We start from the raw sequence: 14,160 nt of genomic DNA, 5'->3' as shown, positions 1-14,160 counted from the left end.
CTCTGCTTGCTCCCCACCAGACCATTCATTATCTTGTCCTTAGGAAGATCCTCCCATGAACCCTCTATCCTCAGACCCCCACCCACCTCCTCCGCCATTTAGCTGGGCACGCTACCTGCCAACCTCGATGCTGACCACAGTGCAAGCCTCCACCGAAAAGCCCCGCTGAGTCCCACCGCCTGCCAAACTCAGCGTTCCCAAGCTGCTGGCTGACACTCCCACCTCCTGTGATGGACTGATTTCCTTATACATGCCCACCATACCCCACTGCAACCGCACACATCTCCAGGTTTCATGGGCCCTCGCTTTCTCTTGAGAAAGGTAGACATTTTCATTTTGCAGGCTGTTTCCTTAATGCAGCTTTTTGTTTTTAACTGTTATTTAATCATTTTGAACCATCTGATTCATATTTTAAAAGGTTAAACAACAATATATCTCCAAACCAATGTCTCTCAGCCACCCAATCCACCCTCCTGGAGGAAACCACAGTTCCTCATTTTTTATGTATCCTCTCCAAGGATACATATATAAGCAAATGTATAATGCATTTATATAGACACACATCAATACTCATATATCTTATATACATATAGATTTTCTTTTTTCTCTCTTTTTATTTTTTTGCAAATGGTAGCTAGTATTCATCAAAAAAAGTTTTTTTCACTGTCTTCCACCTTGCTTTTTTCTCATAACAATAGGTCTTGAAGACTGCCTCATATCAGTACATTAAGTACCTAATGTGCCATTTTTAATACTTCAAGGGTCTTAAGTTTCATACTTTCAATAAATGTTTTATTTGGGGGTATGCAAAAAACAAATTATATAACAGATGGAATGGGGGCTAAGAATAAAGTGTGAATTTGGTCTGCTTGCTCTTATCCCCCTTGGTTTAGCCTTTTGTAACTCAATTGTAACAATGGCTTTGTTGAGGTGGAGCATTAGAAGTAGGAATGAATGCAGGTGTTCTGTTCTGTAAGAGTGTGCGCCCCCTACTGGTTTTCCACTGCCTGGCACTTACCCCTTCTACCCCTTGCCCATCCCCATCCTCCTGTCCCTTAAGGCGAAGAAGGCCCAATGAGAGCCATCTTGACAAACTGATGAATAAACCTAGGACTTTATAATTTGAGAGCATATTCAATTAATAAGCATTTTGCTTGAGGTACTTGTTGCGAGTTTGCAGCTGTCCAGCTATTATTAAAGAAGGGATGGGGTTCGTGTGTCTTACAAACAGGTTAATGATGAAGGGGCAAATATTAAGAGCATGTCTCATGGAACACCACCTTCTGTTCTCCAGCCCTTCCCAACGAGCCCTCGCTCCGCCAGGGGTGGGGTGCTGGCAGCAGTGGTTTAGACATGAGGTCATCCTGGCCTTTCTCCACCCTCTGTGCTTTGCCTAAAACTCTTCACTGCTCTCTCCCTTTCCTGGCCAATGCTAAGTAGCCTGGAAGTTCAAGATCTTGGAAGCAGCAGGAGCTGTCCTGGATCAGAGCAAAGATTCAAAAGAAGATCTCCTGGGGTGAAGGTGGGGGGCAAGGTTATCTGCAGTTTGTGTGGGGCCATTGCCAGCTCTTTCTCTTTAAAGGATCAGGCTCCCCCCAAGAACCCTCACTCAGGATTCCTGCTTCCCATGTTGTCCAGAGAGAAAGGACAGAGGCAAAGTGGTGGCTAGTTCCTGAGTTAGTTCTGTCTTTTGCAGATTCTCTGGGCTTCTCTGGTGGCTCAGAGATGGTAAAGAATCTGCCTACAGTACAGGAGACCTGGGTTCAATCCCTGGGTCGGGAAGATCCCCTGGAGCAGGGAATGGCTCCCCACTTCAGTATTCTTGCCTGAAGAATTCCATGGACAGAGGAGCCTGGCAGGCAACAGTCCATGGGGTCACAAAGAGTTGGACAAGACTAAGCGACTAACACACACATGGTGTTTTACTGTCAGAAACCACTACTGAAAATCCTATCTAGAAGCCCAGTGTCTTGAAGTTTTTTCTAGACTACTAGGTAGACATATGCTAAAATTTTCCCTATTCTAAAACAAGCCACAGCTAAATAAAAACTTTATTTTAAACACCTCCCACCCCCACATCTTACAAAGAAAAAAATCCTCTCTCAAGCCTGTTTATGCCTCAAGCTACTGCCCTGACTGTCTCCTTGGATTCCCTGCTAAACTACTTGAAGAGTCATCTATATTCACCGCTTCAGCTTTCTCATAGGCTGCTTTTCCAACCCTGTCACTTGGATTCTGGATTTCACCCCTTCCTCTGTCTTGTAACAGCTCTCTCAAGGGTCGGGCACACCTTCTCAGGGGCCTTTTTCATCCTGTGTGACCACCTTCTAGAATAAGATGATACAGACTATGCCACCTGACCTGGAACCTTCTCTCCCTTCCCCACGTGGCCCTGGTGCTCCTGTTCCCTTTCCACCTGTGTTCCTCTGGTCCTGTCTTGCTTTATGCAGGTGGTGCTGTGGTCCCCAGTTCTTCTGACTTCTCTCTTCCTGTTGGAGAGTAGACCTGCCCCCAGCATACACTCTCATCCTTGCACTCCGGGATCTTTCTGTCTCCCCAAGATGTCCATCTGTCTCCTCAGGTATCCCAAGGTCACCTCGTCCTCTAACACTCTGTTCCTTTCGCTTCCTCCATCCCCACTGGCTCTTGTGGGATATAGCTTCTCATCTTTGTTCCTTACAGCCTCAATAATTGTTGAATTGGTTGAACTTCACTGAATGGACCCTGTTTTTACTTCTACTGTCTCCATCTGTGTGTCCTGCCAGCTATGAAGACTCTGATAAGCCTCTCCTCTCCCTGGGCTGTGTTACATCACATTCAGTGGACCACCTGCTGTATCTGTTCAGTGTGAAGCCAACTAGAAGACCGTCTGTCATTTGAAGCATCTTAGGTTATATTTTGCAGGTCCAGCTGTGGCTGCATCCATATTTCAGTTATGCATAGTTTCAAAGAGAACTTGCTTTAGGCCTGTGAATGCTGGTTTTCTAGTGTTATTAGGGTGTTATTGGTTAAGAACGTGCACTTGGGAGGCAAAGGTTAATCTACCTGAGGCATAGGTTAAAAATCCATACTCGTCACCAGCTGAGTCCAGCATGTGGTTTTAGTTACGCTGACTAGTTTCTATGCCTCTGTTTTCTAATGGGAGTAGAGGGTGCTGGGTTGGGAAAAACAGATTTGAGATGAACTGTGTGTCTTTAGACAAACTGCTTCACCTCTCTGTTTGTTAGGACCCACATGTATAAAAGGAGGATAAAAATACAGTCTACACTGCAGAGTTTTGTCAGGTCAGAGAAGAAAGTGTACTTTTGGTAGATGTTTGGCATGCACTCTGACTCAGACCTGGGATTCAGGAAAGATTAATTGCTGTTTGTGTTAACCATAGAATAGTTGTTATTGTTACTGATGATGTTATTGTTGCCATTACTACTACTTCAACTTCTACTGGGTCCATTTTACTACCTCCAGCCCTGCATCAGATGCCTGTGTCAGGCTAAAGAAAAAAGCAGTCAGCACCGACAAACTAAGGCAAGATCCCTGAGAGTAGGTTGTTCCAGACAGCAGATTCACATCAGCACATTTCTGGGAGACGTGGCTGCGTTATCCAAGAACATCAGGAAAAATACAACCAAATGTCTCTTCACCACGCCTTTGAGCATTGCCCTGACGGCATCTTTCATTGAACACAGAAGAGTTAAGCCTTATCTTTTGTTTCCAAGAAGCAGCCACATACAGGTGATCTGATCATTCTAAGAAGCAGGCATCAGCTTGAACACCAATGTGATTGCATCTCAAACCCATCAGCTGGTGAAAAGGGAGCTCGGATCAGAAGGTCTGAGCAAAATATTGAAAGCGAGATTACGAAGAAAAGTGTTTATTGAGGGGTCAGAGACATGAAAGCCGAATAGACCCAACAAATGGAGTGAAAATTGAAAGTAATTGATAAAGACTATGCAGAATTTAAGACTTAAGGAAAAGAAGAAAAGAAAAAAGCTCTAAGTACCTAGATGAACAAAACCGCATAGAGTCATGTCAAGGAGTTTTCTGTGAACTCAAAGGGAATATTAAGAGTCAATTCAGGTAAAATGAGGATGCATTTGAAGCAATATACATATATGCAGATATATACATTCAGATCTTGGTATGTATGTGGGTGTGTGCATCTATGTCTGGAATGTAAAGAAGTATAGAACAATTCTGGCATTCTGGTTTCTCCTGCTGAAAGAATTTGAAACATTGCTATTAAGGTGATTTCCACATCATTTTAGCACAGCAGTGCCAAGAAAATCCCCCAAAGATAAAGACTGGTTTTTCAATTTCCAAGCCAATGAAAAGTGATTGAAGTTTCAGATGACTATCACATCATTTCCCAACTATATTTAATTTTGTGTAGCGTGAAGGAAGGGAAATATGTGGCCACATTTAGGTCTCTTCATGCATAGAGACAAAGTTCAGCTTCCAAGTAGACAGAGTAATCTGTTAAAATACACATTCAAGATCTTATACATCATAGTGAATCAGAATAGTCATCTTGGAAAGCAGTGTAATTATTTTAGTGATTCTATAATTTCTGAAAGTTTTTCAAATGCCTATTTTTTAATTCCAGAGATAATTACAAGCTATGAAAAAAAGGATTTATTTAATGAAATATATTTATTGAGCACCTACTATCTACCAGGTATTATGCTAGATATCAAGGATATGGCCATTTGTAAGCCATAGGTTAGGTCTAAGAAGGTGGATATTATTTTATTGACTCGAAGTAACATCACCAAGCATGTTCTTTCATCTTATTTGTTAGACTTGGTTACTTCTAAAACTCAGATCCACCCTCAAAGAGTCAAGTTGTGATACTTGTAAGGGTATTCAAAATTAAGTGTCATCTTTAGCCACAAGGAATTCCCAAACAGAAATGATATAAGATGCCTGGGTAATGATAGAATCATTGTTTGGCTTCCCAGCTACCTTTGTGGGAGAAGATTCACGTGAATGGCAACACTATAGTAAGGTTTAAATCATTTTAAATTATTCACTTTATATTTTCATATGTACTTTCAGTAGAGTCTGTGTATGTTTAGCATGTGGGTGTGTGCTCACACACACACACACACACTGTTTTTAGCATGTGTCTTAAGTCTCAAAACATTTTCTCTCTACTAGGGCATCACCAGCCTTCGCAGATAGCCTGCTCACAGCCCTGAGAGCTGATAAGACAGATGCTCATTGATCTGTCATTTGCCATTTTTCTCCCCTTTTCCAGAATCCTAGGGAATCGGGTGGCTGAACTGGAGAAAAAATTAAGAACTCTGGAAGTTTCTGGTTTGTGGAGTCTCCCAGGTAAGCAGAACTTTATAAAAATTTTTTTTTCTGAAAATTTGCAGAGAAGACTTTACCTTTTTAATGTTCTTTTATTTGAAGATTATTGCTGAGACGTGTACAAGTGTTTGAAATTAAAAGCCATCATTTTGGAGGAAATCAGAAAAAAACTAATAAATATACAAAGTGAACTATGAAGTTTGCTAATCTGAATTCTGAAATTGTCATTGTATATGTCTGTATGTATGTTATTTTTAACTTTTGTGAGTATGGTAAATTGCTTCATTTTTTTTCCCTGTAGGTGTATTATAGAGATGTGTTCAGTTTAATCATCACCCCTAAAAAGGAATATAAGGACTCACAAAAATTTATTCTATTTAATCATTCATTCTAAAAATGAATGTACGAACTTACAAAGACGTGTTCAATTTAATCATCAGTCTTAAAATTGAATATAAGAACGAACAATTGTTCTAACCCAAATGCGCTTTACAACCTTCTTCCCTCTTCCCTCATTCCATTTGCTACAAAGCTTGAAAATAAAAATTTCTGCTGTAGATTTTTTTTCCGCAGTGGTGTAGGGTGTGAAGAAACCTGATGTTTCACATTAATTAGCTATATTTATCCCGTTTGTCTTGGTAAAATACCCCCCTTCATGAGACCCCCATCAGCTTTCTTCTTTCTCTCTACATTCTCCAGAAACTTGTATTTATCATTTTCTACCACCTCCTCTTTCCCTGGAAGCAACGTTGTACATATATTTTTAGTTACTTAACCTTTCGGCACAAACCCTTCTCTACCCTTGAATCATATCCGTTGCTTCCTTGTAATGTATGAGAAATGAACATTGCCACAGGGACATGGACAAAACCACATGTTTTCTTAATGTAAATCTGAATAGCCGCCTCAGGTTGCCTGGAAGTGTATTGCATAAATTGCAATTTTTAGTAGAGATTCCTTGAACTTGACGTCAGAAAACCTAACAGACCTAATTAGTGCCAAGTGCCATCCTGGGGATTTGAATGATCCATTTTGCACAAGAATCTTTTGATGCAGTTAAAACCTTATCTCCTTTGAAGGCCTTTCTTTTATTGCATTGAATTTCAACACAGTCAGGCAAATTTATCGTTTATTTGTGCAGTCGGATTGCTATTTCTGTGCATGTTCTAGCGTTTGGATTTTTTTTTTTTCCTCTCCAAATAACTTAGTGAGATTTCACAATGTTTTATTTCTACAACTTATGTAAAAAGATGGAAGTCGAATAAATGAAAGAATGCTGAGAATTTCCTATCTCTGCCGTTGTTTGGTCTAGGTTAGAATGGCTATTATGCAATAACAATTGTTTCTTTGCCTTTTTTTTTTTTCTCCTGCTGCCTGAAGGCCTGAGCTACAATGTTTCCATAGGATTTGGGAGTATGTTCTTTTTGAAATATCTGTGTTTGTGGCTAATAGCAGTGCATTAATATCATTCCTGCATGTAAATAAATAGAAATGCATTCTCTTTGTATCCTTGCACTTTTCTGATTAGAATAGTCAATTGAAATAGAGAATTCAATTAGCACAAAGCAAATATTAAATGGTAGCATTTGCTTGGAGGGCAGCGACTGAATGAATTTTATGCCCCAGCCTATTTGTTCTAATCTCTGGCCTCCACATGGGTACAAAGTGGGAGTGTCGAAAAAAAGAATAGCAATTCCCCCGATCTGACACCGTTTATGTGACTGTGATAGCACTGCCCTGATGCAGTAATAAAGGATGTTACAACGAGGCATCACCTCACGATCATTTTCAAACCATGGTAGGGGGAGAGGGGCCTCTTTCTGTGCAAATTAGACCAGTCCCTTCTATCCGCTCATCATTGTATGGTCTCCATTTAAGTTCTAATAACCAAGCAAGAGGAAGTATGTTACTTTTTTTCTTCTCCTCTTCCTCTTCTTCCTTCCTCCTCTTCCTTCCTCCACTTCCTTTTTCTCTTCTTCTTCCACTTTTCTCTTCTTCCTCTTCCTCTTTCGCTAAGTAAGGGAATATCTACTATTTCAGGCAAGTAGAGGGGATTGAGAGCCAGTGGTTTCAGAGAATTGCTAGCTCTCAGTTATTTAGCAGTCTTGAAAGGAGCTATGTCTCCTCCAACAGATCAGTCCATAACATGTTGATACTTTCTGAGTATCAACTTTGTGAATTCAGCCCTGTACCAGGCATTCTAGACATGCCCCTTGCCCCCTCCAAGAATCAACAGTCCCACTGCTGCTGCTGCTAAGTCGCTTCAGTCGTGTCCAACTCTGTGCGACCCCATAGACGGCAGCCCACCAGGCTCCTCTGTCCCCAGGATTCTCCAGGCAAGAACACTGGAGTGGGTTGCCATTTCCTTCTCCAATGCAGGCATGCATGCCAAGTCACTTCAGTCATGTCTGACTCTGTGCAACCCTATGGACAGCAGCCCACCAGGCTCCGCTGTCCACAGGATTCTCTAGGCAAGAATGCTGGAGTGGGTAGAAAAGTGTGATGAATATGTATCATGCGGTGAAAGGAAAACACAAAATGATACATAAGTGTCAATGAAGTAATAAAGATGATAATGTGTGAGGGAATAATGTGACAAGTCATTGAATGCTGGACCTGGAATGACAGTTGAGAGCAAAAAGTTCAAGGATGACAAATACTTGGTATATATTACACAGCATCATTTCCGTGCCAGTGGCAGACATGGCTAATCAATCACATCGCCCTTCCTTGCTCATCTCACATGTGGCCCTCAAAACAGTCTTTCACATTGGCTCTCCAGGAAGCTACTTCCTGGTCAGAGTTGCCATGTGAGAGAAAACCTTCTTCCCTTTCATGAACTAGTCTGATCCCCTCGTTTTAAGGAAACAGAAATTTCCATAAGGAAACAGAAATTCAAGAAGTTGGGTGATACCTAAGGCCACAGACGCTGAACTCAGGTGTTCAGATCTTCATTTCAGTGCTCCACCTGCACTGGGAAAGTATAGTTCAGGAAAGAGAGACACAGAAGGTAGGAGGCTGGCAGGCGGGAGAGTGAGGGAGGGTAGGGAGTGTAGATCAGATCAGCTGGGGACTGGTTCTCAAAGTGAGCTGAACTGGAGAAGAAAGATTCAGAAGCTGTAACAATCTCTCCCAAGACTCTAAAGGACTATGGTGAAGAAGGCCACCTCTCGTGACTATAAGGCAGAATTTCTCTTGGCCTTGGAGCATGCTCTGATTTCTGTTTGACTCTCTTCTCCCTCCCTCCTCACTGTCTCAGCCAACAATATACAGCTCTTGGTGGTGTTGGATAGAGTTGGGGCAAATGTGTGATCTTGCCGGGAAGCAGGCAAGTCTGACAGATGTCACAGCCCGTGTGGAGAAATCATCTGGAAAGCAGCAAGTACTCCAGACTGTTTAACAGGTCCCTGAGAGGTGGGGGAGATGCAGGGCTCTGTAGAGAAAGCCAGAGGGTGAGCTGGTGGGCCTTGCTCTTCAGGACGGAATGACCCTCCACTCTCCCCAGCCCCCTATCTGTAAGCCGCCTTCTCCCAGTGGTTTGCTGGCATCTGCAGGTGAGAATGATGCTTGGAAGGGGCGGAGGGCAGGCGCTGAGAGGTTTCCTGGATGTGCTTGTGCCCCGAAAAGAAACACTGAAAACCAGAAAAAAAAAAGTCTGGCAAGAGCAGAGCCTGGCTCTTTGAGCTTTTTATTTGAATTCTCTATTTTCCACTCTCAACATCAGTCTGAGGAGGAAAATGTGCATTCTGAAAGTAACTGGCACATTTTGGAGAAAGGAAGGAGTGCTGTTGTGTTATAGGGAATCAGGGGGGCTTCTGGAAACTCAAACACCAGTTGAACAGAAGGGCCTGTGTGACCTGTGTTGATTGTGGTTTGAATCTAGTTCGTAGATAGTGCACACCCCATCCCCCAAGGACCAAAATGGGGCTAGGAGACAGCAGACCATCAGATTAGAGTTCAATATAGTCAATACAGAGAGAGTCTGGGCTTAGAAACAACAGAACTGAGAGCCTTCTAAGGAGGGTCTTTGAAAATGTTTTGCAAAAACCAAATCTTGACATTTTAGCATCAGATAAGGAGTAATCTTTGCAGGTGGGGATTTCAGAAGGTGTTTATCTTCTCCTCCAACCCCTACTTTGATTAGATATGGATTAATTTATGGACAAATGGTGGTTTCTGTTTCCCTTGTCTGCATGCCTGTTGCTTAGATTCTTGCAGAAGTTTAGAGCTTCCCAGGTGGTTCAGTGGTAAAGAATCTACCTGCCAATATAGGAGATGCAAGAGATGCAGGTTTGATTGCTGGGCTGAGAAGATCCCTTGGAGGAGGCATGGCAACTCACTCCAGTATTCTTGCCTGGAGAATTCCATGGACCGAAAAGCCTGGTAGGCTACAGTCTGTGGGGTCACAAAGAGTCAGACGTGACTGAGCACACCCACACACACACCCCCCCAGCATTTTTGAGGAGCCATTGTGGAGTGGATAATTCACTGTGATTGAAGAGGGCCAGGGAGTCATTCGGCCCTAGAGGATTCCTCACAATGGGAAGGCACGAGACTCTCCCTCCCACTGCCTTTACTCACTGGGCTGCAGCCAGCTCCCAGCTCCGCCCACATTCTGATTCCTCGACCACAGGACAGAGTGGACTCGGAAGGCTTGTTGGGGCAGAGGATAGAGTGTGCCTCTGCTGCCAGCGTGTCTGCTGGGAAGATGGAACAGGAATTGTAATTCTGCCCCTAGCTTAGGACAGTGACTGTTGCCTTGTTGAAGAGAAACAAAAGGAGCCCACCTGAGACATCTGGTATGGCTTCATAACAACCATTATCTCCTCATGGTGTTTCCAGATTGTATCTTTGCAACACAAGGGGAGACCTAACTGGATCGACTTTGTCCTGTTGTTGTTCAGTTGCTCAGTTGTGTCTGACTCTTTGCACCCCTATGGATTGCAGCACGCCAGGCTTCCCTGTCTGTCACCAGCTCGTGGAGCTTACTCAAACTCAAGTGCATTGAGTCGGTGATGCCGTCTCATCCTCTGTCGTCCCCTTCTCCTCCTGCCTTCAATCTTTTCCAGCATCAGGGTCTTTTCCAATGAATCAGTTCTTCGTATCAGGTGGCCAAAGTATTGGAGTTTCAGCTTCAGCATTAGTCCTTCCAATGAATATTCAGGATTGATTTCCTTTAGGATAAACTGGTTGGATCTCCTTGCAGTCCAAGGGACTCTCAAGTGTCTTCTCCAACACCACAGTTCAAAAGCATCAATTCTTTGGCACTCAGCTTTCTTTATAGTCCAACTCTCACATCCCTACATGACTACTGGAAAAACCATAGCTTTGACTGGATGGGCCTTTATTGGCAAAATGATGTCTGTGCTTTTTAATACACTCTCTAGCTTTGTCATAGCTTCATCCTGAGAGCCTCTTAAAATATCCAGAGCTTCAGCTCAGTGGTTCTCCTTGGGAAACCTCTCCAGATTGTGGTCCTAAAGATTCTGGATTTCTTTCAACTTGAGACAATATCTGTCCTTGTGGAGAACTTCAGGGTCAGTTCCTATCAGATTTCTCTTCTTCTGGGATGACCCTCATGAAGCAGAAACCTGAGAGTGATAGCTGCTAATAACAAGCTCCATCTGCCTGAGGCAGCTGCAGGCATCCATACCCACCAATTAAACATCAGGATTCCTAAGAATGCATCAACCATTTATTCACAGTTATCAGCTGTTTATGAAGCACCTGCCATATGCCAAACTCTCTACTAGTCTTGGAAATCAAGTTAATAAGATTACATGCATGGCCAACAGGGAGGGTGGTATTATAAACAAGGTACAGGCCAAGGTTCACCTCGTTCTCCAAGGCAGTGGACATCTTGACCCAAATACCATTCTGTGCTCCACCAAACCTGAGTAGAATCACAGAACTTTAGAGCCTCTGATTTGAGCCCCAGAGACATTCAGTGACTTGGCTTCAGATAAGGTTTCATTCAAAGTCAGACAGCTGAGGCTGGAGCATGGGCTAGGCCATGGCCCTGGGGTTCACTGTTGGCATGGTGGTACCCACCAAGAGAATCTTCGGGGTTCTTGGGCAGGAGCTGGAGATCAAATCCTCCCTCACCTGACCATGGGGTAGCATCACCTTCTGTGCACGTGTTTTGGGTCCATGTGTCTATGCTCATCAAGCTCACATTTCAAAGCCACACGTCCCTGCTCCTCACCTTCATACCTTGCCATGGCCTCAAAAATAGAGTTGTAATGGTTTCCCTTTCCTCTTCCTCTTCATCTCAGGCTTTCTCTGCCCACTTAGGGAGCTCATATGAATTGATAAAAGGGTTTGGCTGGGATGTGTCTTTATATCCTAAATAGAGTCTAGCTATGATCATTTGGGGAACCTGATACTACCTGCCTTATGACATACTTATGATTCAATTTAAATAACCAGATCTAATTCAATCAGACCCAGTGTGTATGGCAGTTCTACCTGTACCATAAAACAGTCATTTCAATATGTGAAATTCCTTGAGTGCTGACGAAATGCCTCCGTGTTTTCTGTGCATCAGTTCATTTTATCACCACCACCCCCTGAGATGGCTTCCTCACTTCACAGATGAGGGCTCTGAGGCTCAGAGAGGCTCAGTGATGTGTCCGAGGTCACCCAGCTAGCAAGTGATGGGCTCCAGGACATAAGCACTACAGCAGGGCTCCAGAGCCTGCACTCAGAGCACTCTACTGCTCTTGTTAGTATTGCTATTGTCTCACCCAGATGAAAGCCATTCCGTTTCTGACAGACACAGCATGCTACCCTTTAACGGTGGCATTTGTGGGCATCTGTGTTTTGAGCAGACTTCAGGACTCGTAGGCAGCTGGCCCTGGACCTCTCTGCCCTGCCTTCACTGTGGAGAGGGTAGGCTGCCCCTTCTCCACCATGGCACTGTCTATGATTGAAGAAGGAGCGTCCCTTGGGTGGGGTGAGTGTGGCCACCACTCCAGTGGTGACATAATATGTCCATTTTCCTCTTTCCTGTGACAGGGGGCAAAGACACCATATTGTTCAGTGACCCCGCTCTTCCCACCATGCAGAGGTCAAGATCCCCGCTGCTCAAGTTCGTGGAGCAGCCCGCTGAAAACAAAGCAAGTCCCAAGGATGGTAAGCAAGCCCTTGATTTCTTGACTGTTTCCTGGCCTGTGCCTGGTACAGGGGATTAGTGGACACCAGTCCTTCACCTTTCTGCAGCATCTGCAGCACTTTTGGGTCATCCCTCATGCTTCCCCTTATTTGGAACTTCCAGCAGAAGAACACTGATTCCTACACTCTCAGTGTAGTAGAAAGAGGCTAAGAGTGAGGGTGCAGGATTTAAGCAACCTGGGTTCATATTCCAGCCTCACATCACACTGGTAGTGAGCACTTGGACTGGTAACTTCAGCTTCAGTTTCCTTTCCTATAAGACAGTGAGATGAGACATTGCCAACCTCAGGGAAATCTTGACACGTTGCCTGACATGTGGTAAGTAGTCTGGGAACCAGGTGAATGATGGAAAAATCTTCCTTACCAGGCACATTTTCTGGAGGCAGTGTGTTTTAAAGGGGATCAAGGGCCCATTTAAGATGCCAGGTGAAGCAACGAGGTTAGAACCAGATCTCTTTCCAGGTGGTAGTCTTATTTCTCTAGCTACACTAGCCTTCACATCTTTCTGAGTTTTGCTCAGCTTCTTCCTCCACCCCCAATGTGGTTGCCAGCTTCCAAGATGGCCCCAAATGATCCCCACTTCCTGGCATTCATGCCCTTGTATAGTTCTTTCCCACACTGGTCTATGTGACTAGTGGATTACAACATAAGTGATGGTACATGACTTCTGAGGTCAAGTTATAAAAGGCACAGGGTCTGTCTTGCAACCTCTGACTTGGATCACTCACCGTAGAGAAAGCTGGGTGCCACGTCACAAAGATTCCTGAGCATCCCCACATGCTCCTCGTGTGGCCTGGAACTGAGGCCTCCAGCCATCAGCCACATGAGTGCACCATCTTGGAAGCAGATTCTCCAGCCCCAGTCAAACCTCCAGATGACAACTGCCCTTGTTAAGGTTTTGATGACAACCACATTAGAGACCATTAGCAAGAACCACCCAGATAAACTGCTATAGGCTCCAGAGTATTAAGGTGCTAAGTTTCAAGGTAATTTGTTGTACAGCATTAGATAACTTATATACATCTATTTCTGCTTTATTGACTATGCCAAAGCCTTCGACTGTGTGGATCACAATAAATTGGAAAATTCTGAAAGAGATGGGAATACCAGACCACCTGACCTGCCTCTTGAGAAACCTGTATGCAGGTTAGGAAGCAACAGTTAGAACTGGACATAGAACAACAGACTAGTTCCAAATAGGAAAAGGAGTCAAGGCTGTATACTGTCACCCTGCTTATTTAACTTATGTGCAGAGTACATCATGAGAAACGCTGGGCTGGAGGAAGCACAAGCTGGAATCAAGATTGCTGGGAGAAATATTAATAACCTCAGATATGCAGATGATACCACCCTTATGGCAGAGAGTGAAGAACTAAAGAGCCTCTTGATGAAAGTGGAAGAGGAAAGTGAAAAAGTTGGCTTAAAGCTCAACATTCAGAAAACTAAGATCATGGCATCCGGTCCCATCACTTCATGGCAAATAGATGGGGAAACAGTGGCTGACTTTGTTTTTCTGGGCTCCAAAATCACTGCAGATGGTGACTGCAGCCATGAAATTAAAAGATGCTTACTCCTTGAAAGGAAAGTTATGACCAACCTAGATAGCATATTAAAAAGCAGAGACATTACTTGGTCAACAAAGGTCCGTCCAGTCAAGAGTATGGTTTTTCCAGT

General features: G+C 43.8%; 1 protein-coding gene across 4 annotated transcripts in view; it reads left to right on the top strand.

The window, feature by feature from the left end:
• The window catches only part of CCDC149 (coiled-coil domain containing 149), a 134,973-nt gene that overhangs the window by 95,513 nt on the left and 25,300 nt on the right, over nucleotides 1-14,160 (top strand). For 3 of the 4 annotated variants that reach the window (XM_043870910.1, XM_043870911.1, XM_043870909.1), the window contains exons 10-11: nucleotides 5,258-5,334; nucleotides 12,331-12,447. In XM_043870910.1, the coding sequence (XP_043726845.1) occupies nucleotides 5,258-5,334; nucleotides 12,331-12,447 (194 nt within the window). Of the gene's footprint in view, nucleotides 1-5,257; nucleotides 5,335-6,693; nucleotides 6,819-12,330; nucleotides 12,448-14,160 lie in introns of those variants that run through there. The other variant, XM_043870912.1, reaches the window with a different exon arrangement.

This window comes from Cervus elaphus, chromosome 17, assembly GCF_910594005.1.
Source record: "Cervus elaphus chromosome 17, mCerEla1.1, whole genome shotgun sequence".
NCBI lineage: Eukaryota > Metazoa > Chordata > Mammalia > Artiodactyla > Cervidae > Cervus > Cervus elaphus.
The sequence above is the reverse complement of the archived record's forward strand: the minus strand, read 5'-3'. Positions and strand labels throughout refer to the sequence as shown.